The following is a 23,653-nucleotide window of genomic DNA, read 5'->3' on the forward strand; positions in this document are numbered from 1 at the left end:
CAATGGGTGAAAGGTCTTTTCTACCCCAGGAGTGGTGGGATAAACATTATAAGATGTATTGGGGAATTGTGAGGGCACAACAAAATCCCAAAAGCCCAAATTAGTTCTTAAGTTACTTGAGTTATTCTCTGTAATGTGCTTCTCAGGGGCTGTCAGTGTTCAGTGTTGCGGACCCCCATCCAACCCCCGCGCTCTCAATAATTTTGAGTCTCTCCTCAATTTGTGTTCCAGGAGCGTAACAACCAAAGTCCCCAGTCTTTTCTAAGTGTCGTAATCAAGCATCCCTAGGGACTTTGTTATAGTTGGTATAATACTCCCCTTTGGGGTTTGACCGGGCCCAGTATCTCCAATCCCTCTGGATTTACCTGGACAAGCAGGTTCTAGTGATTTTAGTTTTTGAGATCCTCCAGTTTTCCTCTTTTTAACCAGTGGCTCACTGTTATTAACAGAATTGGATTTGGCAGTCTGTCCCCTAGTGACAATATTGGGGCCCGTTATTACTTCCACTAAAGGGGAGAGTGTAACTACCGGTGCAGGAGACAGAGAAGCGGTGGGCGAGATTTGGGAGCTGTTTAAAATTTCGCCTGCCCAAGCAATACTGCCAGGGGAAGAGTGCTTTCAAGAAATAAGAGATCCCAGTGAAAGACATATTTCCGCTAACTCTATCTCATGTGTAAGGACCGACTCCGCCCTTGTGCAAAAAGCATCCAAAGTCGCTGCAGTTCCTCTCCCAGGTTGATCACTGAAGCCCTTCTGTTTGGCCATTTTGCTAACCCAGCTGGAGGCAAAAAGAGTGGGAAGGGTCCCAAAGAAAGTATGGGCGCAGTACCTTATAGTGGAGTCCGCAGCAGATCTTGAGAGGTCTCAGGGGCCAAATCTTAAGGGGGTGATCCAGCTTCCACCGGGCGCTGATGAGCACAGACAGGCCTGCCCTTGGTGCTGCGGTAGCCCCAAGATGCTTTTATGTGCCTCCGGGGTCTGAGAAGCAATGTTGGTGCCTCCTGGTGCTCGGGTTTGTGGGGATTGAAGTCCCCAGGGTGAAGTGCGGCATGCAGCTGAGAAGAGCTCCTGCGCTGCTGGAGCCCCGAGATATTTTTATGCGCCTTTGGGTGCTGAGAAGCAATGTTCGTGCCTCCTGGCGCTTGGGCTTGTGGGAATTGAAGTCCCCAGGTGAAGTGCAGTGTGCAGCTGAGAAGAGCTCCTAACTTGGTGGCAGTGTGACTGTTGCCGGAGGCTAAATCACATGCTGTCTTTACCTATATAACAGATACCTTTGTAACAAACCGAATTACCTGTGGTGGATATGTACCTGTTACAAAACATTTGCATGTGCGTTCTCTTGTAATCTTGTAATCACCTTGAGACCCACCCTGATTGTAAGTCAAAACTGCAAAGCATGTGTGTAATATATTTGTACATAGCGCAGGATACAGATAATATATGAAATACATATTTTATCTATATCATGCTTTTGAACTGCACCACAACCCTAGAAACGTACACCTGTCTAACTTGTGTTAATGTGAAAGACTGTTAAATCAATGAATGACCATTGGGAGTCCAAGATACACCCCAGGAATCGCCAACAATTGAGTTGCAGTCTTCGACTGCACTTCCTGTGGAGGATCTTTTCTACCTCCTAATGTGCAGTACAGGTTCAACATACAATTACATATGGAAAATGAATTTGAACTGTCTCTCTGTCTTTGATGGCTGCTAACTCTACAGAAAGTGGTGCAACTCTACAAGTTACTGCATGCACTAAAGATAGCATTATTATTTAAATGCTGTGCATGATAATGGTCTGCACAATGCAACATGCAGACATACTGACAACAACTATTGTGCACTCATAATGTAACCTGGTCCCTAGTGTTTATTGTTTGATCCATGTTCACCACCTCCTTTAAGAAACAAATATTACTTAAAAATCCAAAACAAAAGCTAGAAAGCTAAAACAGTCATTTGCAATCTATATACATTTCTGGAATGGCTGACTGGATGGACATTTTTTTACAAATATTGGAATATCAGGATAACTATAAGTAATGACCCACTTGCCTCAAAATTCTGCAATGCTACTAAAACAGATTTGCTTTAAAAATTTATTGGACAGGCTGTAACAGGGGACACCTGGCTTGGCGTTTTAATGTATGTATGTAGTGGTGCTTGTTTAGCACAGACCTCCTGGGGAGACTATTGAACATTGGGGCAAGGGCCCAAAGGTACACATGGAGAACTTTGTCAAAGAAGAAGAAGGATTATGGTCACCTTACGGGTGAAATGGTAATGTGGCATGGTATGTGCAACATCACCCTAGAAAATGAATTATAAGATTGCAGTGCCCCTTATTTTTTCTACTAGGAGTAGCTTTCTTGAAGGTCTATACACATTGATAAGTAGGAGCAATATTGGTGTAAAGAAGGGGAGGGAGAGTTTGATTGTATGAAAATATCTCTCTCTGAAAGGTCACCTCAACCCTTTTGCCTTCCTCTTCCTCTTTTTCTGACCTTCTTTATGTTACCTTTAGGACACTGAGCACTTTACCACTTCTGACCATGGCTAAAGTGCATGTGCTTCTCCCCTAAACATAGTGACATTGGTGTATACTCAATTGGTATATTTAGTTTACTTATAAGCCCCTTACAAAGTGGTATGCCATATACCTCAGGCCTGTAATCTAAATGATACTAGTGGACTGGCAGCACTGATTGTGCCACCTTGATGTGGCATTTATAAACCCTTGGCCAAGCCTTAAACTCACCTTTCATACACATACGTCACCCCTAAGGAAAGTCCTAGGTAGCCCGTAAGGGCTGAGAGCTTTGTAAGTAAAAGATAGGACATGTAATTTTACGTTTTGCATGCCCTGGTAGTGACAAACAGCAAAAGAAATGTTTCATTACTGTGATGCAGACTCCTCACATAAGCTAGCACTCATAATGTAACCTGGTCCCTAATATTTATTGCTTGATCCATTTTCAGCCCACTCTTAAAAAAAACACTATTACTTAAAAATCCCAAACAATAGCAGGAAATAATAAGTAGTCATTTGCAATCTGTATACATTTTTAAAATAGCTGATTGAAGGGATATTTTTACAAATATTGGAATATCAAGTCAGCTATAATTAATGACCCACTTGCCTCAAAATCCTGCAATGCTACTGAAACAGATTTGCTTCAAAACATTTTGTTGAACAGGCTGCAACAGGGGAAAGACGTAGTGGCATTTTAATGTATGTATGTAAAGGTGCTTATTTGCACAGACCTCTTGGGGAGACTGATGAACATTTGGGGTAAGCGCCCAAAGGTACATATTGGAGAATGCTGTCAAAGAAGAAGAAGGAATATGGGCACCTTACGGGTAAAATGGTAATGTAGTCTTGTATGTGCAATGTTACCCTACAAAATTCACTGTAAGACTGCAGTGCCCTTATTTTTTCTTCTAGGAATAACCTTCTTGAACATCTATACACATTGATGAGTAAGTGCAATATTGGTGTCAACAAGGGGCTGGAGAGGCTGAGTGTTGGGAAATGTCTATCTCTGAAGGATCACCCCAACCTTTTTGCTTTCTCCTCCTCTTTTTCTGACTTTATTTTTCTCAACTTTAGGACACTGAGCACTTTACCACTGCTGACCAGTGCTAAAGTGCACGTGTCTCTCCCCAAAACATGGTGACATTGGTGTTAACTCAATAGGCATATTTAGTTCAATTATAAGCCCATTGTAAAGGGGTATACCGTGTACCCAGGCCTGTAATCTAAATGATACTAGTGGGCTGGCAGCACTGATTATGCCAGTAGCCTTTTAAATCTGTCTCAGGCCTGCCATTGCAGGGCCAGTGTGTGCAGTTTACTGCCACTTTGACGTGTCATTTAAAACCCTTGGCCAGACCTTAAACTCCCCTTTTATTACACATATGTGGCCCCAAGGTATGACCTAGGTAGCCCTACGGGCTGGGTGCTGTGTAAATAAAAGGTAGAACCTGTTCTTTTACATATTGCATGTCCTGGCAGTGAAAAACATCCAGAGTAATTGTTCACTACTGTGAGGAATACTCCTCTCACAGGCTAGCATTCAGAATTCTTTAATACACTTTTAAACTGTAATTCCTGATCAGAAAGGAGTTGCTGCATCATGCTTCATAGCATTAGAATGGTAATGATAGATCCTCTTTATGGGTAAAATTGGGTTTAACATTTTAGAAATGCTACTTTTAAAAGTGGACATTTCTATGTTCTTACTGTTCTATGTGCCATACAGCCTGACTCCAATACACGTCTGGGGTGGGTCACACCAACACTTTGTGCATGCCCTCTAGACAGCCACAAACAGAGGAAGGGTGGGTGTGACAGAGAACTCATCTGCATTTTTCTATATTCTGATAGCTCTTCCTGAGTGGGAAGAGTCAGGGGAAATGACACATACACCTGAATAGGCAGTGTCCTGTTTATCACACAAAGGGCTGATTACCCATACTGATAATCTGAAGCCAGGGCAGGGAAGAAAGGGCAACCTGTGCACTTCAAGGGCCTGCTTTGAAGTCAGCCCCATTTCAAAGGCACAAATGGGTATACGTCCGTGGCCTCTGACCCTACAAAGACAGTACACTTCTGGACCTGTGAAGGCCTCTGTCGGTATTGTATTGTATTGTATTTGCATTTATATAGCGTTTTAAGGCCACTGATGAGGTGTCCAAAATTTTTTGGGTGGCAAGCATGCAGCTCTGGGACCCATAAAGGATTAGTGGTGAATTAGTAGAGTAAAAATATGAAAGTATGTTGAGTGGTGGACATGTTAGTCAGTTATTTGGATTGAGAACGATAGCAAAATGTTAGAAGAGGTAAAAAGGTTTGCATTTGTATAGTGCTAGCTACCCCTGATAAGCTGTTGAGGTGCTTTTTCGGAGAGTAGCACACTACTCCGGAACCCAAAAAGATTAGAGGTGAATTAGTATTGTAAAATATGAAATTAATTTTTAATCTGTTATTTGGGTTGAAAAGGATAGTGGAGGGATAGAGGAAGGATTTAGAATTTCTTTTTTTTGTTGTTTGTTTTGGAGCACGTAGCAGCAAGAGGAGGCTTGGGATGAGTAAAAGGGAGGTGGAGGGTGATGAGTAAAAAGGAGGTGGAGGGAAGAGTCAAAGGGAGAGTTTAGAGAGGCTTGTTTTGATGGATCGAAATAGTAAAAAGAGGTATGAGATGATTCAAGGAGGGGTGGAGTAGGGAAGAGTCTTGAAAGGGTTATTTTGGGGGTCATAGTATTGGTATGGGGTTTGGGATGAGTGAGAGAGTGGAGTAATGGATTTATTAGAAGTATAGGGTGAGAAATAGGCTAGTGCATTGGAAATAATAGTAAGAGGTTTTAGATGAGTCAGAGAGTTCAGTTAGAGGATATGTTGAGAGTGGTATAGGGTGAAAAATAGGGATTAAAGACTACTGTGCTACAAGGATTGTAACTCTGCTTGCTGCTCTGGAATAACTGTTTTTCTGCTTTGCTGACTTACTGACTGATGGACTCTGCCTTGTTGAGGACAAGAATGAGACCTATCTCATATGAACCCAGAATGACTCCACAGGCTTGCTGGCTTGCCCCCTGCTCTGAAGTCTCAGGGCCATCAAAGACTTCCTTCAGTCCTGCAACAACACCTGAACTCTGCTATCTGTAAGTCCGGCCGATCAGTGCCAATCCAGCCCTGACACCTTGAATGTGAGCTTCTGCTGTGCAGAATCATCAAAATCTAAGCAGAGACAACTTGTCGCCGACTGTAACCAACACATTGCCTTTCAATGCTGACGCAGGAGCAGATCGACAACATCGATTCGTTGGACTGATTGGCACAATGGTGACAGACAGCATGGTTGAACGACAACGCAGCTCCTGCATCGTAAAGGGGGTTTGTCGACGAATGTTTCATTGTATGCATGGATCGGAACCTATGCATCAAGTCTTTGATGCTTCTTCCATCCAAGGTACTTTTTCAGCGGGACCTGTGTGAGTCCTGTAGCGAGCCTGCCCTCCATCTCTGTCGACCCAAACTTTGGATTCACCCCAAAGCGCTATTTGCTTCCAAGCACCACATGTGACTTATTCTTTAAAAATTCATAAATATGGGTCAACTTAATGGATTTGTATTGTTTTTCATCTTGTTTTACTCATACATTTATCATCTCTTGTTTTAAACCTATGTGGAGTATTTTGGTGGTGTTTTCATTGTGTTACTGTGTGTGTGTGGGCATGCGTGTGTATGTGTTGCAAAAAATATTTACACATTGTGTCTTTATATAAGGTTGACTGTTCTGTACCAAGCTACCAGAGGGTAAGCACAGGTTATCTTTTAGTGTGTATCTAGCTTACCCTGACTATAGTGGTAGTTCCTGCTTGGACATGGTGCCTCCTCTCCCAATCAGAAACCCCAGTTCTAACACTGACTCCCTCACTAAAGGGAAGGTAACAGACTTGGAATCTTGTTGCACAGTGAATCAGATCACCCATGAAGGAAACCACATATTGCCATTGTTGACTTCACTTAAATATTATTTAATATTTAGCTACTTGTTAAATTGTAAATCACAGATGTTAATAGATTTGTCTTTGTAAATTACATATGTTAGTAGATTTGCCTTTGTACATTGCCATCATTTGTAGTGCTGTAATTGTGAAACAGTTATAAGAAGAAAAATAGCAGTTGTAAAATGTAAAGAGTGAGGTTTGTTGTATCTGGGTTGCTGAGGTTTTAGTGCAATATGATTCACATAACTTACTTGTAGATCTCTTGTCTCCGTTTCAGCTCATTCTCTCTCTGCTTTAGGAGGAGGGGGTTGAGAGTTTTTTCAGAGGCCAGGGTAGCTGCTCAAAAAAGAGAGCATTGAAGTTCAATGAAATCTTTCATAGAATAAATGGAAAATATCACATAATAGCGTCATGATGCAAGAAAATATTAACTGATACAAGTGAGGTTAAACTGTGCCAGGCAGAGAAGGATGTGGTTTGAAAACAACACATTTTAGAATGTTTCAAGTCCCTGTTGTGATACAGTTTCATTCAATGAAGTATTCCTTTTTAGTTTTGTAGACCTGTGCAAGAAAGAGGACAGAAAGTGGAACCGGAAGACACTTTTGACTGACAATTTGTTCTTCCTTCTCTCACCCCACGCCCGACTTTTCCTCTCTTCCTATTCAAAACCAACGCATCAGCCATGGGTATCTGTCTTCTTTGCCCACACTTCAAGTACTCCAAAGGGACCATAGAATGGAGTTGACAAGATCCCTTGTCATAGGATGTTTGGACTACTTCAACATTAGCTTTGATAGACACTCTAAGAGTCCTATTGCCAGGCTACAGAAACAGGCAGTCAGATTGTGGATCAACTTCAGTAAATGTGAAAACATCATCATGCCCTCCCTGAATGTTCTTCACTGGCTTCCAGCAGAATTCTGAATTAAATTGAAGGTTCTCTACACAGCCCATGAAGCTAACTGGGCAAATGCCCAGAATACCTGCATAACGTTGTCACACACTACTACACAGCCACAAATCTCTTATCATCGTACATCCATATAATTAATTAATGATCAATGAAGCATTATCATTGTGCCACATCCCTGACTGTGTAGGTCCCCTGACTGCAAAACACCATCATCCCTACTTTGAGATCTGAACGCAATCAATTATAATTCAGGAACCTCCCTCCAGACGGGGAGATGTTGATACAGGCACTTCCTATCTGATTGGATGCTAACCTACCATTTTCCCCATGACAAATCATAGTTCTTTATGAAAGTCAGTGAAATTCATAAGGTGCTACTTTTTTGATTACCAGTATGAAGATGGTATAGATGAACTATGATACAAATACCTACCCATTCTCTGGGCAACCAAGAAGTCTAAAGTGAACATTGACATGTTTTAATAAAGCTCTTTCATAATGGCAGAAGAATATGCACATTCATGAGGTTTTCCCCTTTAGAGGATGTATGTTTCACTGCATTTGTTTATTTATTGTGGTCCAGACCTCTTTATGCCACTTGTTTGTCACATGGCACTGCCATTCACCTCAATAAACTAAAGGGCTGAAAATTCACCCTTCTAACCATGTGCAGGAGGATGGTCCTTATTTGAGTATGGATGAATCTTAGCCAAGAGTTCTTGTTCATCCCCTCCTCACCGCAGAGCTTTGGTGGGGGTAACACTATTTTTGCTTGGCACCTACTTCAATTACAGTACAACTTCAGACCAGTACCAGCCAACCTTCAACCACTCACTAGTCACAGAAAGACCAAGTCATTATCTTCCATATTCTCAAAGTAAATTGTTTAATAACTTTTCAAAACTTAATACTTCAAAAATTGACTAAGTCGTCTTTTGGCTTGTTTGTGAAGAACTTCATATATTTGCACATAAAGTGTTTTTTCCCAAAAGCTTTCTGCCATTCTATTCTATTTGTTTTGCTCAGACACTCATTTACATTTATAAGATTCAGAAAAGTAAATTCCAGTTACATTTTTGGAATGTACTTTTCAGAATTAATGTTCCAGTGAATTATCTAGTTTTACTTGCTCTTCGTGGGAAACGTCCATGTCTCAACCATTCCCAACCACAGAAAAACAAGATGTCTTAGAATTACAGAAGTGAGTAGACAGCTGTAGTCAATTTTACCATGCTCATAGGTGCTTGAAGTCCTTCTGTTTTAGTTTCTGTCTTGATGGCCTTGGCTGTAGGGCATAATGCATAATAACTGCTTAGGGTGTTTCTTTCGAGTTAAAGTGTTTTCTTGATATTTAGGAGAATGTGAACAATGCATACAATTTGATGGGTTTTAAATGTAATGTAGTAAAAGACAAGAAAAATTAATGATTATTATATGCTTAGTGTCCAATAAATCGTACCTTTGGCACTAACTACAGCCTAACAAACCAGTTACCATTAATTACAGTACAGCTGGATCACCGCTATCAATCTATGCAGGAGTTGTAGTGCAATCCAAGATATCTATAAACTATCATTCATTTGCAAGAGATGCTGTTGACGGAATAATGTAAAATATTGATGTGTGCAAAACATCTGCCATTCATAGATGTAAACATTCACTCAATTGGAAATGTTATTATTAAAGGGTTTGGTAATAATTCTAAATTACTTTTGGTATACAACCTAAACAATTACTTTCAGTTTAAACCCAAAACATACCATAAGGGGTCAGAGCAGATGAGAAATTCAATATCTGGGGAATTACCAAAGAATTACCAAAGAAAAAGTAGAAAAAGAATATTTCCTACATAGAAAAAAACATAAATTCCTTATGACAGATCTGTAATGTAGCCAAGCTATGTGATATAAAATTACAATATACATACCTTTAGTCATTTTGATTTGAGCTTGACCTTTATCATTGTTATATTTTTGTGGAACATATATAAAATAGTTGTGGGGAAAAAAGTTTATAAAAACTGCATAAAGCAACTATGCAATATGTATTAGATTTACCTTTAAAATACAAGCAAAGTATTGCATTGCTTACCTCCAAAATAGTTTTAATCAGTAACATAAGAAATAATGAAATACTGTAAAGAGCTACTATTGGCAGCTGAAAGAGAAAGGGACATTTTCTGTACTACTTTGCTTCTACGTCATGGGTGATAGAAAATAAAATTAAGCTCTAATCTGGTCACAACTGTTTTTATCACTTATGATTCAAAAGTGTGTTTGTATCTTAAAATACCTAAATTAGTGCCTCCTGAAATTTTGGTGGAGTGGATAAGAAAGTGTGTTTAATTTTCTATGAGATCCAAGTTGTATTGCATACCGTAGCTGTCTTCTTCTGATTTGCAGCTCTTTCTTTGTCTGTAGATCTAAATTTCAAACCTAAAGACACCTACTGAATATTTGGTAGTAGTTTTTTATTCACAGTAAATACAGTGCACAGTTGTTCCCTATATTTAATAATCTATAGCATTTCCACGTGTGTCATAGTTTATTTTTCAGACTGTCTTTTATGCCAGTCTTGACATTGTAATTAGTTTATATACCTGTTGTGTGTCTGTGGCTTTAATGTAGTTAAACAAGTAGCCACTTTTTATTGGACGAGATCTGAACTTTGTGCAGAGTTCCTATGCTCAAAAGTGAGAGATATCTAAAAAGTTCGCTCCTTTTGATTTGGGCATTTCCATGGACTTTAGGAATGACTCCATAAAATAGTAAATGCATATCATCTGCGTTCTATAACACTCAAAATCTTGCTTCAGAATATGGCCCTGATTACATGCTGGGGGGAAGGGAACATAATGGTCTGTCTGCCTAATGTATTGTCAGGTGGAGACTGCTGTTTCTCTGCTGTGGTCAAACTTCTGCGCCGTCCCTTGGGAGTAAGGGCCATCGGAGAAATAGCTTTTTGTCTGCCACCCAATTTAGATGGGCAGACATGCAGTAATCTTTTAGGTTTCTCCCGCATATTGCTTGTGCTATGCTTGTGAAAGTGATTCTATTTAGTATAAATCTTAAAAGGGGTCTACTACATCCCGGCCTTACTTCTCATTGGTTTATGTGCTTGTCACTTATTTTTCCTCCATTCTACTGTCTGTAGCATACTATTGCCTGCTTACCTCTTATGTTTCGCTTATCAGTCTCCCATGGCCCAAGTACTGTTTTCTTCCACTTTGGTGGAACTTCTCTTAAGCATCTCAGCACCCCTGCTGTCACTACAAGATCTACACCCTTGCTTTGAAGCTACAGCGCTGCCCGAGTGCCATAGGCTCAGTAGGCTGTGCTGGTCTCAGTGCAGACATCATGATCCCAGTTCTGCATGCTGGGTAGCCAATGCTTTGATCGCGAGTTGACTCACCAGTTCCCCCTGGGGCAAAGCGCACTCACGTGCACTCACGGGTCCGAAGAAGGTACTCACTCTAGATCTAAACTCTAGTTTTAAGGCCACATCAAAGGCTGGAGCTTGTTTTAAAATTAAAACATCAGCTTTAAGCCATCAGTGGTAAGTGCCTCATTTGTATGTGTTAGTTGTGCATTTGCCAATGCATGGCACGTGACAGCCTCGTTAGGTTTAATTAAAAGCAGTGTACTCGCAAATGCATTCATCATTCATTTAATCCATTCAACCTTCCGTACATCCATCTAGTCACTCGTCTAATCAACCACCTGTCAATCCTTTCAACCGTGATCCCGAATGCGGTTTTGCTGAATTAAGTTTAATAAACAAGAAAGGAAAGGTCATATTACGCGAGAGCATGTCTTAATCATCGAGGCTTGTCTAGGCTGCTTTGCCCTTTTGTCCCTTGCCCAGCTCTATTGGGTTCTATTGACTTCAAGTAGCTCTAGCTGGTTGAGTATACAGACCATGTGCAACCTTGGTTTCTAAACCCAAGCAACATAAGTTACAGCGAGGCACATGGCAGTCGATATTCTCAGTCGTTTTATCTGTATGAAATTTACAGGAAATTTAGTGATTTAAATAACTGTAGTGCTATAATAATTTTTTTCAGATGTTTGTCATTACATACTGTCCTTACAAAACAGTCATATGTACGTTAACAATTTTACTTAATAGACTATTTTCAAGCAACTAGATTAAATAATCAGTTTGTCCACTTCTCTTGAGAAAATGGTTCGCAACTACCACGATTCAAATATGGCCGCTAAGCACTAAAAAAAGACAACAGTGCCTTTCTAACTTCTCTCAAAACTTTAACTAGACCTAAACTGTGCCCGCTCAACACTTTCTGTTCCTTTTTTGGGCCCTGTTGTTCCACTACAAGGGCAATTTGAAGGTTTGCTGGGGAAACCTTCTTTCATGTTTCAGTGTGCTCAGGTCCCTGGGTTTAGTTTGTATCTCTGTAAGATAAGCTTTTGCTTCAGAAGCATTTTTATTTTTGCATTGGCTGCTTGGGTGCCGTACTTGTCACCTTTACACTGTGGAGCACTTACCTTATGTTTTCGGTGGATGCTTGGGGTACAGCATTCTTGTTTTACTTTCTTTCAATAAAATTATGACTTGGGAATATCTTTGCCCATGGAGACCCCTAGGGTGGCATTATTGTGTCAGTAACTTACTGTTTTTCTGCCTTGTCTTTTATGGTGTCATTACCTCTTCAGTTGCTGCTTTTGGTCTCCGCTATTGTTTACTTTCGATGAGGCTGCTGCATTTGTTTACTTTCGATGCAGCTGCAGGAGGCACTGCCTGCTTTGCTATAAATGCGACTGCAATAGTGCCACACTTGTTTACTATAATTGTGGTTGCTCAGGGTGTTGCACGCTTTGCTCTTAACATGGCAGCTGTAAGTGGTGCATAATTTGTTTACTTTAGATGCACCTGTGGGGGGTGCTGAATGCTGGATGTATGACATTACAACGCATACTTTCACAACGCATACCATTACAACAAAACTTTTACAACGCAGGATCCATTACAACGCATGCCATTACAACGTAGCGGCTATTACAATGCATGCCATTACAACGTAAGTATGGGTAAGTATTTTTTTTTAATTAATGGAATGTAATAGTAGTGTAAGTGTTGGCTAGTGTAGGGGTTAACATTACTATTCCAACTCCAGGGGGGCGTAATAGTAGAGTAAGTGTGGGATAGTGTAGGGGTTAACATTACTATTATAACTCCAGGGGGGCGTAATTGTAGGGTAAGTGTTGGATGGTGCAGAGGTTAAAATTAAATTAAATACTTACCTATACTTATGTTGTAATGGCATGTGTTGTAATAGCAGCTGCGTTGTAATGGCATGCGTTGTAATTGATCCTGTGTTGTAATAGTTTTGTTATAATGGTAGTGCGTTGTTATAGTTGCGTTGTAAAGGATGTTTCCCTGCATGCTTTACTTTTCAATGTTGGCTGTAAATGGCACCGCAATTTGTTTTTACCACAGCATCTGTCATAAATTACGCTATTTACTGTTTTTTTTTACTGCAGCTGGTGCTGCCACGGTGCTGTACGCTTTCCTCTAGTTAAGCAGCTGCAGTTTCCGTTACATTTCCTTTTACAGCAGACATTGCTGTGAGTTTGAGGGCTGCAGTTGGCACACAATTTCATTTTTAGGTCGAGCCTATAGCGGCAGGTCACTTTGCGAGGCATTCAATATTCAGTATGGGGTGGAAGCTCTGTGAAAGCTCCACTCACTCTCACCCATCTTTTTCATTGGTGTGTGTTTTTGTCATTCCTAAATGCTGCCTTTCGATTGATTTTAAGCTTGTAAGTCCTTCCTTATGACAGCCATGTCGTAATTTGTACCCTTCCTTGGCTACTGCCCCCTTTACTTTGAGTGGTGTACAGTATGTTTTATTTAGATTGTGAGCACTATTTTCTTCCCGTGCATCCCCCCTCCCGCAGTATCTGCATTTTAACCCCCCCGCACTCCGTTGTTCACAGAGGTCACTGTGAATTACAAACAAAGCAATACCTTTAAGGGTAATGTAGTGTTCTGACAACACTTCAACATAGGTTTTGGCCATTGTTGATCGTTTGTTATGCCCGTAAAGTGCGATGATGCAGATGTGGGATGAGGGGGTCTAGATACCACAAACCAATAGCAGGCTGTCAGCATGGCAGGTGACCGTCTCATTGCTATCACGAGCCTCCTCCACATCTGATCTATGAGGAGTCGCTTGCATCACCTTGGGTGAAGCGGTCGTACTTTGCAGTACTAGAGATGTTAGGGCTCTCCCCTTTGTAGTTCTCCAGGTTGTAGGGGCGTGGGGTGGGGTGGATATTTGAGTGACCCACGCACCTGTTCCGTCATGGGGGGCAGTTGAGCGGGATTGTCACTCCAGCCCCACTTTGGGTGCTTAAATGACCAAGTGCGCATCTCCTCCTGTTCGTCTGTGATTTTCTCATAACATCTACTTAATCAGCTCGAGGCCTTAAGTTGGTTGGGGGCTGATAACCTTCTTAAACAGCTGAGCAAACCTATAGCTGCCATTCACAGACAACTTTGGCCAGGCTTTACATCTTTAGCCAGTGGCGCTGTGCATTCTGGGTCTTGAAGTTTCACTCTAACCATACATGTTTGCTCCAAGAGCGTTGGGGAAGGCCAACCCTTCAGGGAGGCCCCAGTAAGGCCAATGTACATCTACTATGGGTGTTTCTCCTCCTTTATCACATTCTTCAGGGGTGGGGGGGCATCATTTTGCATTACACCACTGGTTTGTGCATGAACATCTCAGCTTGCAAACTATCAGCTAAAAGTCATGGCTGGTCAAAGAAGGCACCCCTGCAAGAGACCTAGACTGCACCTGTCCGCCTCATCCCCTGCAGCTCCTGCTGAGGAAAGAATCGAGGCCTTGTGCATGATTTAAGCGTGCCTGGAATGCTATGCCCCAAATACAAAAGCTAAAACCGCACAACCCGTCCACTAAACTCCACAGGAGACACAGTACATCAAGAATCAGAAATAACAAGCATGCAATATGTCTCGCATTTACACGAGTTAAAGCTATTGGCATTGTAAATGACAATGCCTTTTATTTATGTTTCAAAAACGAAAAACAAGAATAAAAGGCATTGTTATTTGCAATGTCAATTGCTCAAACGTGCGCAAATGTGAGACCTATTGCATTGCAAATGCTTGTTTAGGTGAGCATTCAAGACCTCTTGTATATACTTTAGTACACTACTTCTATGTGTATGTACTTTGTGGGCTCTGGAGATCAGCCCTAGAACTTGTCTGCTTCTGCTTATGGACTGTTTTCTGTTCAACTGTCTCTATTTAACTGTCATAATAGGAAAGGACCAGTAGAGGTCAGTAAAATACTAGAATTGCTTTCTGCTGAGGGACTTTCTTTTATTTATTTCTCTGACAACTGCCTCTAGCTTACTTGCCTTTGTCGCCCGGTCATGCGTCATCGGTCTGCGTCGTCCTCTCTACTACAGCAAGAAGCAGCCGTAGCCGTATGTTGGGCTGTTGCCAAAACCTTGCACAGAGTTGAACTTTGAGGTTTTTAAAACTAATTTAGTCACAGCCTATGTAATTCAATTTCTTGAGATTTACTGATATTCAACCATGTTTCTCCGACAATACATTTTAAAACAGAAATGTTTACTGATCCAGTGAAATTATGTGCAGCTCTGAAATCCTTACAATTAAAACAAATTGGTGCTTTGCAATAGTTTAGTACAACATTGTTCAAGTAATTCAATTAGGACTATGAAATATGAAACATACTTTAATGCAGGCACATCTACTCTCGAGACATCCCATTAGCAGACTATGTGCTAGAATTGATCTACCTCAAGGAGATGTATCCCAACAAAATGAGGAGACTCCTTAATACCTCGAGCTTGAGGTGAGGGCCATTATTCTGGTGCCAAGAACCCTTTCATGGGATGAATGAACGAATGAATGAAATACAAAATATATAATGCTGCAGCTGCCTTCAAATAGGTGTTCTGGCGCTTTGGTACGATACAACTCATAAAGAGGTTACTTGCTGAAAAAATTGGTATTTATCCTTTTTTTTAAAAGGTCTTTGCTAGCAATTATTCTTAAGGGAAACTGTGAGCGTGTTCCAGAGTCTAGCTACTAACATGGAGAAAGAGCGCCCACCTCTACTGATTTTTTAAACTTTTGGAATGCACAATAGAAGGAGGCTGGGTGAGCGCAAAGCTCTGTTAGTAAGATATTGGGGGCTAGATGTAAGTAATTTGTAATTTACCGATTCGAAAATACCGAATTTTACCGATTCAGTATGTTCGAATCGGTAAATGCAATGTAGAGAAAAAGTCGGTAAAAAATACTGAATCGTTAAGATTCGGTATTTACCGAATCGGTATTTACCGATTCGGTAATTGCCATTCATTCCTATGGGCCTGAAGGCCCATAGGAATGAATGTCAATTACCGAATCGGTAAAACCGATTTGGTAAAATAGGGAAAGAGTCAAGGGTGTCAGGGTGTCACTTTGACACCCTGTTGCACCCATGAATAGTGCTGGTGTGCACATGTGGAATACATCTGTCACATGGCACAGGTGTAAATGCACAGATTTGCATTTACAGAGGAATTCCTTATTTACCATCAACTAATAGTTGGTGGTGAATAACGAATCCTTAAAGCACAAAAGCACTCTTTAAAGTGCTTCCTACATCTCATTTACTGCTTCGGTAAATACCGAATCGGTAAATACCGATTCATTATTTACCGAATCGGTAAATATACCACCTACATATGAAAAGGGTATTACCGGTCAGTAATGGCCGATTTCGGCCGTTACCGACCGGTAATAGCCTTCCTACATCTGGCCCTGAGTCATCACCATTCTCAGATTCAGAGGGCACTTCTGATAAAAAATCCTGTGGGTGATAACCAGAGCTTTTAAATGAATCCTTTTAATTATTGGTACCAAATATAGGACTTTCATATATGAAGAAATGGTGCGTCAAGACAGTATTTTTAGGGTAAAACTGACAGCCGTATTCTGGACTCTGCGTAGTCTGCATTACAAATATGTCAGCAGGCCCAAATAGGGAGTGTTGGCATAATCCAGACTAAGGCATGCACTGTGGTCTTTCTAGTGAAGTCAGGCACCAAGGAAAGGAACTTCCGTACTGACTTCAATAAAAGAAACAACTTTATAAAACCTTGGAGGGTCGTGGAAGGAATGTGAGATTCCTGTCAAATTTAAATTTGGTATTATTTAGTTATCATACAGCTACAACTCTAAAAGATCGACTCATGAACTGACCACCGTTTTGTCTTTTGCTGTCCTAATTATCAGCAGGTGTTCAAGCAGGGTTTATTTTTACTTTTCCATAAAGAAACAAAGAATGCTCCTCAGCAATGCAGTGAATGAAATTAATTTGTTGCAGCTCAAATCTTAGAGAGGACTCAGATTGTATGTAGAAACAGTTGAAGCAAAGTTGAGAACAAACGTATGCAATAATGGCCATTGTATAATTTTGTTGTTACATATACTTTTTGAATAATCTGTTCTCAATATGATTTTTTCTATAATTTTCATAAGGGTGTCTTTGTTGTCCAAATTTTCTTTTAGACAAAGTATCTTTATAAATTTTTTTTATGTGTTACTAATTTTGTGTCTGTATACTTTAACCACATATGTTTATGATGTGATGTTTTTGCTGATAAAAATAACTGGATTTCAATTCCCATGAGTAGATACCATACCCTAGAACATTCAAAAATGAAAAAGTTACAACATGAGGATTATGAACTTTTGGGTACAGTGTTCTAATTCAAACAGTGTTCTACCTCTTCCTTCAGGGAGCTCTACGGTGATGTATCCCTCGATCCAGTGGTAGTATGGAAAGTAGTAGATCTTCCCAGTAGGAGATTCCACAGTGACTTGGTTGCAGAACCAGCTGTTCTCAGGGAAGAAGGAAAAGCGCTCCTTGTGAAGGCGGATCAATATAATATCCCCCAGGTCCTGTTTTTCATGGATGTGGTACTCATCAGTCTGAAGAGCAAGAGAAAAAGCAGCATTATTTTTTCTGCACAAGTTTCTATTTAGATGTACCAGCTCAGTTTCTTGAATTTGACTACTCTTAAATTAAAACAATAATTGAAATCAATTACCAAACCAAGGCCTTGCTTTTTTCATATTGTTGCCAAAGGCAAAGGCGAATAAAGAGGGAGTATTGTTAAATAAACGCCTCACTCAAGTTGAGCAAGAGAAGAGAAGGACGTTTATTGAACATTGATCCTCAAGCACCAGCTGACAAGTGAAGCACACCAACATTCTAAGGGGAGCTTCACATCAAGGTTCTACTGGAAGGAATGTACCACTGGGAGGAGAAGGGAAGGGAGCAATGGGTGAAGAAAAGGGTACAGAAATAGGGATAAGCACTTAATCACAACACATCTCCCTTTGAATAAGGTAAAACTAAAGATAGAACAATAGTAATAGTAAAAACATTTACCTTGGAGAATACATTAATATTTGTCACATGAAATACAAAAGATTCACATTTTGTAATCCGCCTGCCAAGCTGGCAGTCAGCGAAATCTGAACTCTTTTGAACCTTGTGAGATGGAGGATGATTTGTTTCGACTTTCCTTACTGGAATACAACGAGGAGTGTAGCTTGGAACAGCGGGCCACATTGCCCATGCTCCAGGTGCTTCCATCTTCCAACACAACAGAGTTATTATTGACTTGTTTTATTCTCATAGGTTTGGAAAACGAGGAAACTTTGGCTGGAAGAACATTAAGCCGCTTTATGACCCCCATTGACCTTACTGCTAGTCCTTGTTGACGGTACCCCATTTCTGGTCGTATCTGGATTTGTAATCTTGTTTATGGCACCAAACATTTTCCAAAGCAGAATTCCTGTCTACCCAAACATGACACCCCCCCCCATTGAGCCAATTGGGCGTGAGTTTGGAACCAGGATTTCTCCCTTTGAGGGACACAAATGGTGAAACACCAGAAATACCATTAGGGGTGATGTGGTATGACCATAGCATCTGTCATATGTCTTCTTCAACACGTTCGCGAGATGCTAAGGACAATTGAATAGCGCCCTTTATCATCCTGTTGGCTCTTTCTACCAATCCATTGGCTTTAGGACAGTAGAGGGGTGATGTGAGATTGGATATATATAATGTGGTCATAAACTGTTTTATTTAATCGAAAGTGAATTGAACACCATTGCCGGACGATCAATGTGCTAGGTGCACCCTCTTGGAAAAAGTTTCTTTAAAAATTCAATTAATGGAGATGTAGTGATGGTAGTGACAATTGTTATGGAAATCCAGTGAGAATGGTAATCGATAAGTACGAACATGAATCTTTGAGAACAGTTGAGCAAGTTTAATGGTCCTATAATGTCCAGACCTAGTTTGTCCTATGGTTTAGTGGGGATTGGTACAGGAATGACTGGAGCTTTGCAAAGTACTTTTGATTTGTCACTGGATCCACACGCCGGGCAGTCTTTCACAATCCTCTCTACCATGGAATCCATGTTGGGGAACCAATAGTCTTGCCTGATTTTGCTTTAAGTCATGCTTCTGACCGGATAACCTTCGTGAGTTATCTCAATTATGCGTTCATACATTTTTTTTCTGGAGAAACAATCCTAATTCCTCTGTAAATTTGATCATTTAGGACTTGTAACTAGTCCTTCACTACCGAGAAGTGTTTGAGATTTTCTTGTAACTCTTTAAGACTCTTGGACCACCCTTTACAGATAGTGTTCTTCAGATCTGTGAGTATAGTGTAACTTTTCATGTATTCTTCCCATTCATCTTTGCTAATGACAGGGGTATAAACTGAAAGAATGGTCTCTTCAGGGGGGTAAAACTGTGAGTTCTCATTAGTGATGGGGAGTCTGGATAGACAGTCTGAGTCTAGGTTTTCATTGCCAGGTACATAACTCATGGAGTAGTTATACCCTTGTAGGCCTAGAATCCATTTGGCGATATGGGGGTGGTCTTTTCAATGCATTTAGTTGATAACAAAGGAAGCAAAGGTTTATGATCCATTTTTAGGATGAATGGAATTCCCCATAGAAAGAATTTACAATGGTTTGTCGCCCAATAGCAAGCAAGAGCCTCCTTTTCAATTGTGGAATAATTGCATTCTGGTTCTTTTAAAGTTCTTGACGCAAAACTATCATTCTTTCTTGTCCTTTTACATTTTGTGTAAATGAGGCTCCTAATCCGTTCATGCTGACGTTGGTTGTAAAGATGGTTCTAGCATTAGGGTCAATTATACTTAAAATGGGTGCTTCTACTAAGGCTTGTTTAATCTGTGAGAAATCATTCTGAAACTGTGAGTTCTATTCTAACTAGATACCTCTTTTGAGTAATTCTTTGAGGGAGTGCACTTCTTCTGCAAATTTTTTTACAAACTTGGACACGTACTCAACCAGGCCCAGAAAAGATTTTAGTTCTTCTTTATTTGTAGGTGCTAGGAGCTAGCTTGACTGAATCCACTAAACTAAATTTAGGTTTGATTCCTTCGCCTGATATGGTGTGACCCAGATAAACTACAGATTCTACACCTATTTTGCATTTGTATTTTTGTGTAGTGAAACCAGCTTCATTCAGTTTGTTTAGAACTTCTGCTAGAACCTTATTATGTTCTGCCTCTGATTCTCCGTAAATTAGGATGTCGTCTTGAAAGCACAGTACTGAAGAATGTGTTGCATTATGCATTGAAACACTGCCATGGCAGATGTTAGGCCGAACGACATCCTAGAAAATTGATATGCCCCAAACGGAGTTATGAGGGAGGTGAGGGACTTGGAGTCAAGATGGGGGGATACCTGGTGGTAAGCGGAAGAGAGGTCAAGAACACTGAAAAACTTTGCCACTTGTATGACACTGAGCATCTCGCTGATATTTGGGAGGGGATGTCTATCCACTCAAATGTTAGAATTCAGGTCTCTGAGATCGACAAATAAACAAATGTTCTTTCCTCCCTCCTTAGATGCTACCACTATGGGAGCCAACCATTCAGAGCTCTCAATACGTTCTATCACACCGTTGGCTTCCAATCTGTCAAGTTCTTTTTTGAGTGAGTCCCTTATAAGTAAAGGAACAGATCTGGCCTTGTGGATAACCGGTTTAGGCTGAACCTTTAGCTTGATTTTGTGTAGTGAACCTTTCAACAGTCCAAATTTATCGGAAAATACTTCAGGGAATTTCCCGCATATATCTTTACCAACATAAGATCTTTCCGCGAGATAAACTGGTTCAGGAACATTTGGATCAAGCTTGATCCCCAAGTCTTTTTGGTGTTTCCACCCTAATAAATTTGAGCCATTTTTCATGATATACACCTTCCCCAAAGTGGATTTGTCCTTGAAATTGATGTGCATAGAAGTATGCCCACAAGAGGTATGGGATCATGGTTGTATCCTCCCAGTTTGATGTCAGGAGGCAATAGAGTACAGTCTTTGTTCCCTGAGTTTTCTTGAAATGTGGATTTATTGATGAGAGTGTATGGGGAACAGAAGTCAGCAATACTATATAGGAGACAGGATCTAGCATGACCCCATATTTCAGGTAGTTGTTGCAAGAGAGTTCCATATAGTTTTGCTACTTGAAAAACAATCTCCTCACTGAGGACAGGTTCATTGCTGACCAGATGGGTAACATTTCTCCGAATTTCTTTGCAGACCTTAGCAAAGTGTCCTCTTTTATTGTATTTTCTGCATGTAACACTTCTGGCAGGGCATTTAATGTTATTGGCCAATTGGTTGGGATTACAACATCTGTAGCACTTAAATTGGCTACCTTCAAATTTTTGTTTCACTACTTCAGTAGAAAATGATCTGTTCTTATGATCTTTTGTAGATGTTTTATTTACCCCTTGGTCCATCACTTGCTTGACATCAACTACGTCTCTCATCTCACTCATGCAAAATGAAGTATGCTCTATACTTTTCGCAATATCAATAGCATGATTTAAATCTGGGTCATCAGCCAACAGTTTCTCTTGTATCTTTTTATCACTGGTACATCTAACCAGTTGGTCCCTGATAAGAGATTTGGTCAAAGTTCCAAAGTCACAAGTTGATGCTAACCTCCTCAATACTGCAATATAATTACACACTTTTTCATTTCTTCTAGAAATACATTAATCTTCTACCCAAATTGTGCTTCTAATTTCTTGAGTGTTTTGATGCACATCATGCTGTACATCACCATGCACATCCTCATTAAGATCTTAATTTTCAATTATAGAATCTGGAAGAACTCTCTAGCATGTTTTCCTATATTATGCAGCAGGATATGTTGTCTACGTAAGGATGAAAACCTCTCACCCCCTTTGGCAATTAAATAAGACTCAAAAAGGTTTACCCATTTTTTCCATGGTATAAGAGGTTCACCTGCTTCATTAAGAAATGAAGGAGATTGAGACATTGTAAATGCTGCCACAGGGAAAGGAGATAAACGGATGAGAAAAGTAAGGAAGGAAAAGAGAAAGTATAACAATGCAAGGAATTGTGAAAAAGGAAGAATTCAGAGGAAAAAACAGAATATAAAAAAAGCAGGACAAAATATACCTGCAGCTTGAAATCCTGATAGCAATACTAGTATAACTATAAATAACCAAATTACATTAGTATCAAAATCTTCTGGAAGTTGTGCCAGAAGGCATAGTAAAGGCAGTTTACAGGAATAATAGGACCTTAGACAAGAGAAATTCTCAGAACTAATAAATGCGCTATATCAATGAATCAACGCACTTTGCAGGAAGGTAGCACATAAATTATGAGTTCAGCAACAGCCTCCTTGGAAAGAATGTATCATAACAGGACAGGAAACCTTCACATGTGAAGGCAATTGAACAGAAAATTGCACTCTGGTGTATTAATGACGAGCTGTGCCTGTCAGCGATGTAAGTGCAGGAAGGCTGTGGAGATTAATGGTAGCCCGAGCTTGGTAAATGTGCCAAATAGCTGTAAAATATTTGTATTGCATGTAGGGTGAACACTTAGCATGCACTCTGGTGTACCAATAACGTGCTGTGCCTGTCAGTGATGTAAATACTGGCAGGCTGTGGAGAATAAAGGTTGCACTATCTTGATAACGTGCCAAACACCTGTAATATATTTGTAGTGCACATAGGGTGAAAACTAAGCAAGCTGTGCCTGTCAGTGATGAAAATTGCTGGCAGGCTGAGGTGATTGATGGCAGCCTTTTTTTCTGTGGATATGAACGTAGCACCCAGGCTCTAAGGGAAAGAGTGGAGTGGCGTAATTGGAGAGAGTTAGCAGGTTCCACCCAAAGGACCACTCATAGGCAGATAGGTAGGTAAACTTTCTTTTATTAATCTATACTACTATAATAAAGCAAGAACTTTTAGGCTTTGAGGGGGGTAAACTCGGGAACCACAGCGCCAATCTACACACCCGATACACCGTTGAAATCAGCAGGGTGTGTAGATGGTTATAGGCTATATACATTTTAAACATAAACATTATTTATAAAATTTATTTTAAAAAAAAAGTAGTCCCCCCAAAGTAGCGCCGGCCGCGACGTGTGTCCTGACATCAGGAGGAGCGGCGTACAGCGTGGGGAAGAGCAGTGACATGAGCGGCGATCAGAGGGCAGGCAGTGAGGAGCGGCACAATGAATGCTATTTAGCAAGGACAATAGGCTCTCAACAGCACAAGATGACGAAAAGGTACCCCCAGAGGCTCCTTCCGGAAAAAAAAATCAGTAGATTGTTTTAATTCTGAATGAAGCGTTTTGTGTATAGTCACTCCTTAATAAAAACTAAACACTCTTCGCATACCACTGTTTATCACTGCATTGAAGGGGTGCCCTGCGCAATGTTTAGTTGCACATGCAGTACTCTACTGTTCGGAACAGCAGGCTCGAACCTATCACATTCAACGTGTGAGATACCGCACCTCAAAAGCCTGCTTTCCATTCCACACCCGGGGTGTTAGATCAGATGCCGTCTGGCACTGCAGCCCGGCCACATGTGTCCTGAACCGGGACACATGCGGCATGAAGTTGCTTGAACCGGAGTTGTAAGCTGTCATTGGCCTCTATAGTACGGAGATCACTTACATCCCATAAACGCAAGTCCACTTGCAGCTAGATTATGTGATTTCCACTAGGGGGAAAGGTGGCATAGCATGCAAACTAGGTCTGAACGTGTTCATGGCTTGATAAAATGGATGGCGGGTAAATGCAATCACAGTCTTGAAGCATGC

General features: G+C 40.6%; 1 protein-coding gene across 1 annotated transcript in view; it reads right to left on the reverse strand.

The window, feature by feature from the left end:
- LOC147678099 (hydroperoxide isomerase ALOXE3-like) overlaps positions 1 to 23,653 on the reverse strand; it is a 234,013-nt gene that overhangs the window by 126,823 nt on the left and 83,537 nt on the right. The window contains exons 2-3 of the mRNA XM_086945961.1: positions 17,230 to 17,434; positions 6,771 to 6,855 (exon numbers count right to left, since the gene is read on the reverse strand). Of these exons, the coding sequence (XP_086802087.1) occupies positions 6,771 to 6,855; positions 17,230 to 17,434 (290 nt within the window). The remainder of the gene's footprint in view (positions 1 to 6,770; positions 6,856 to 17,229; positions 17,435 to 23,653) is intronic.

Source organism: Lissotriton vulgaris, chromosome 12 (assembly GCF_964263255.1).
Source record: "Lissotriton vulgaris chromosome 12, aLisVul1.2, whole genome shotgun sequence".
Lineage (NCBI taxonomy): Eukaryota > Metazoa > Chordata > Amphibia > Caudata > Salamandridae > Lissotriton > Lissotriton vulgaris.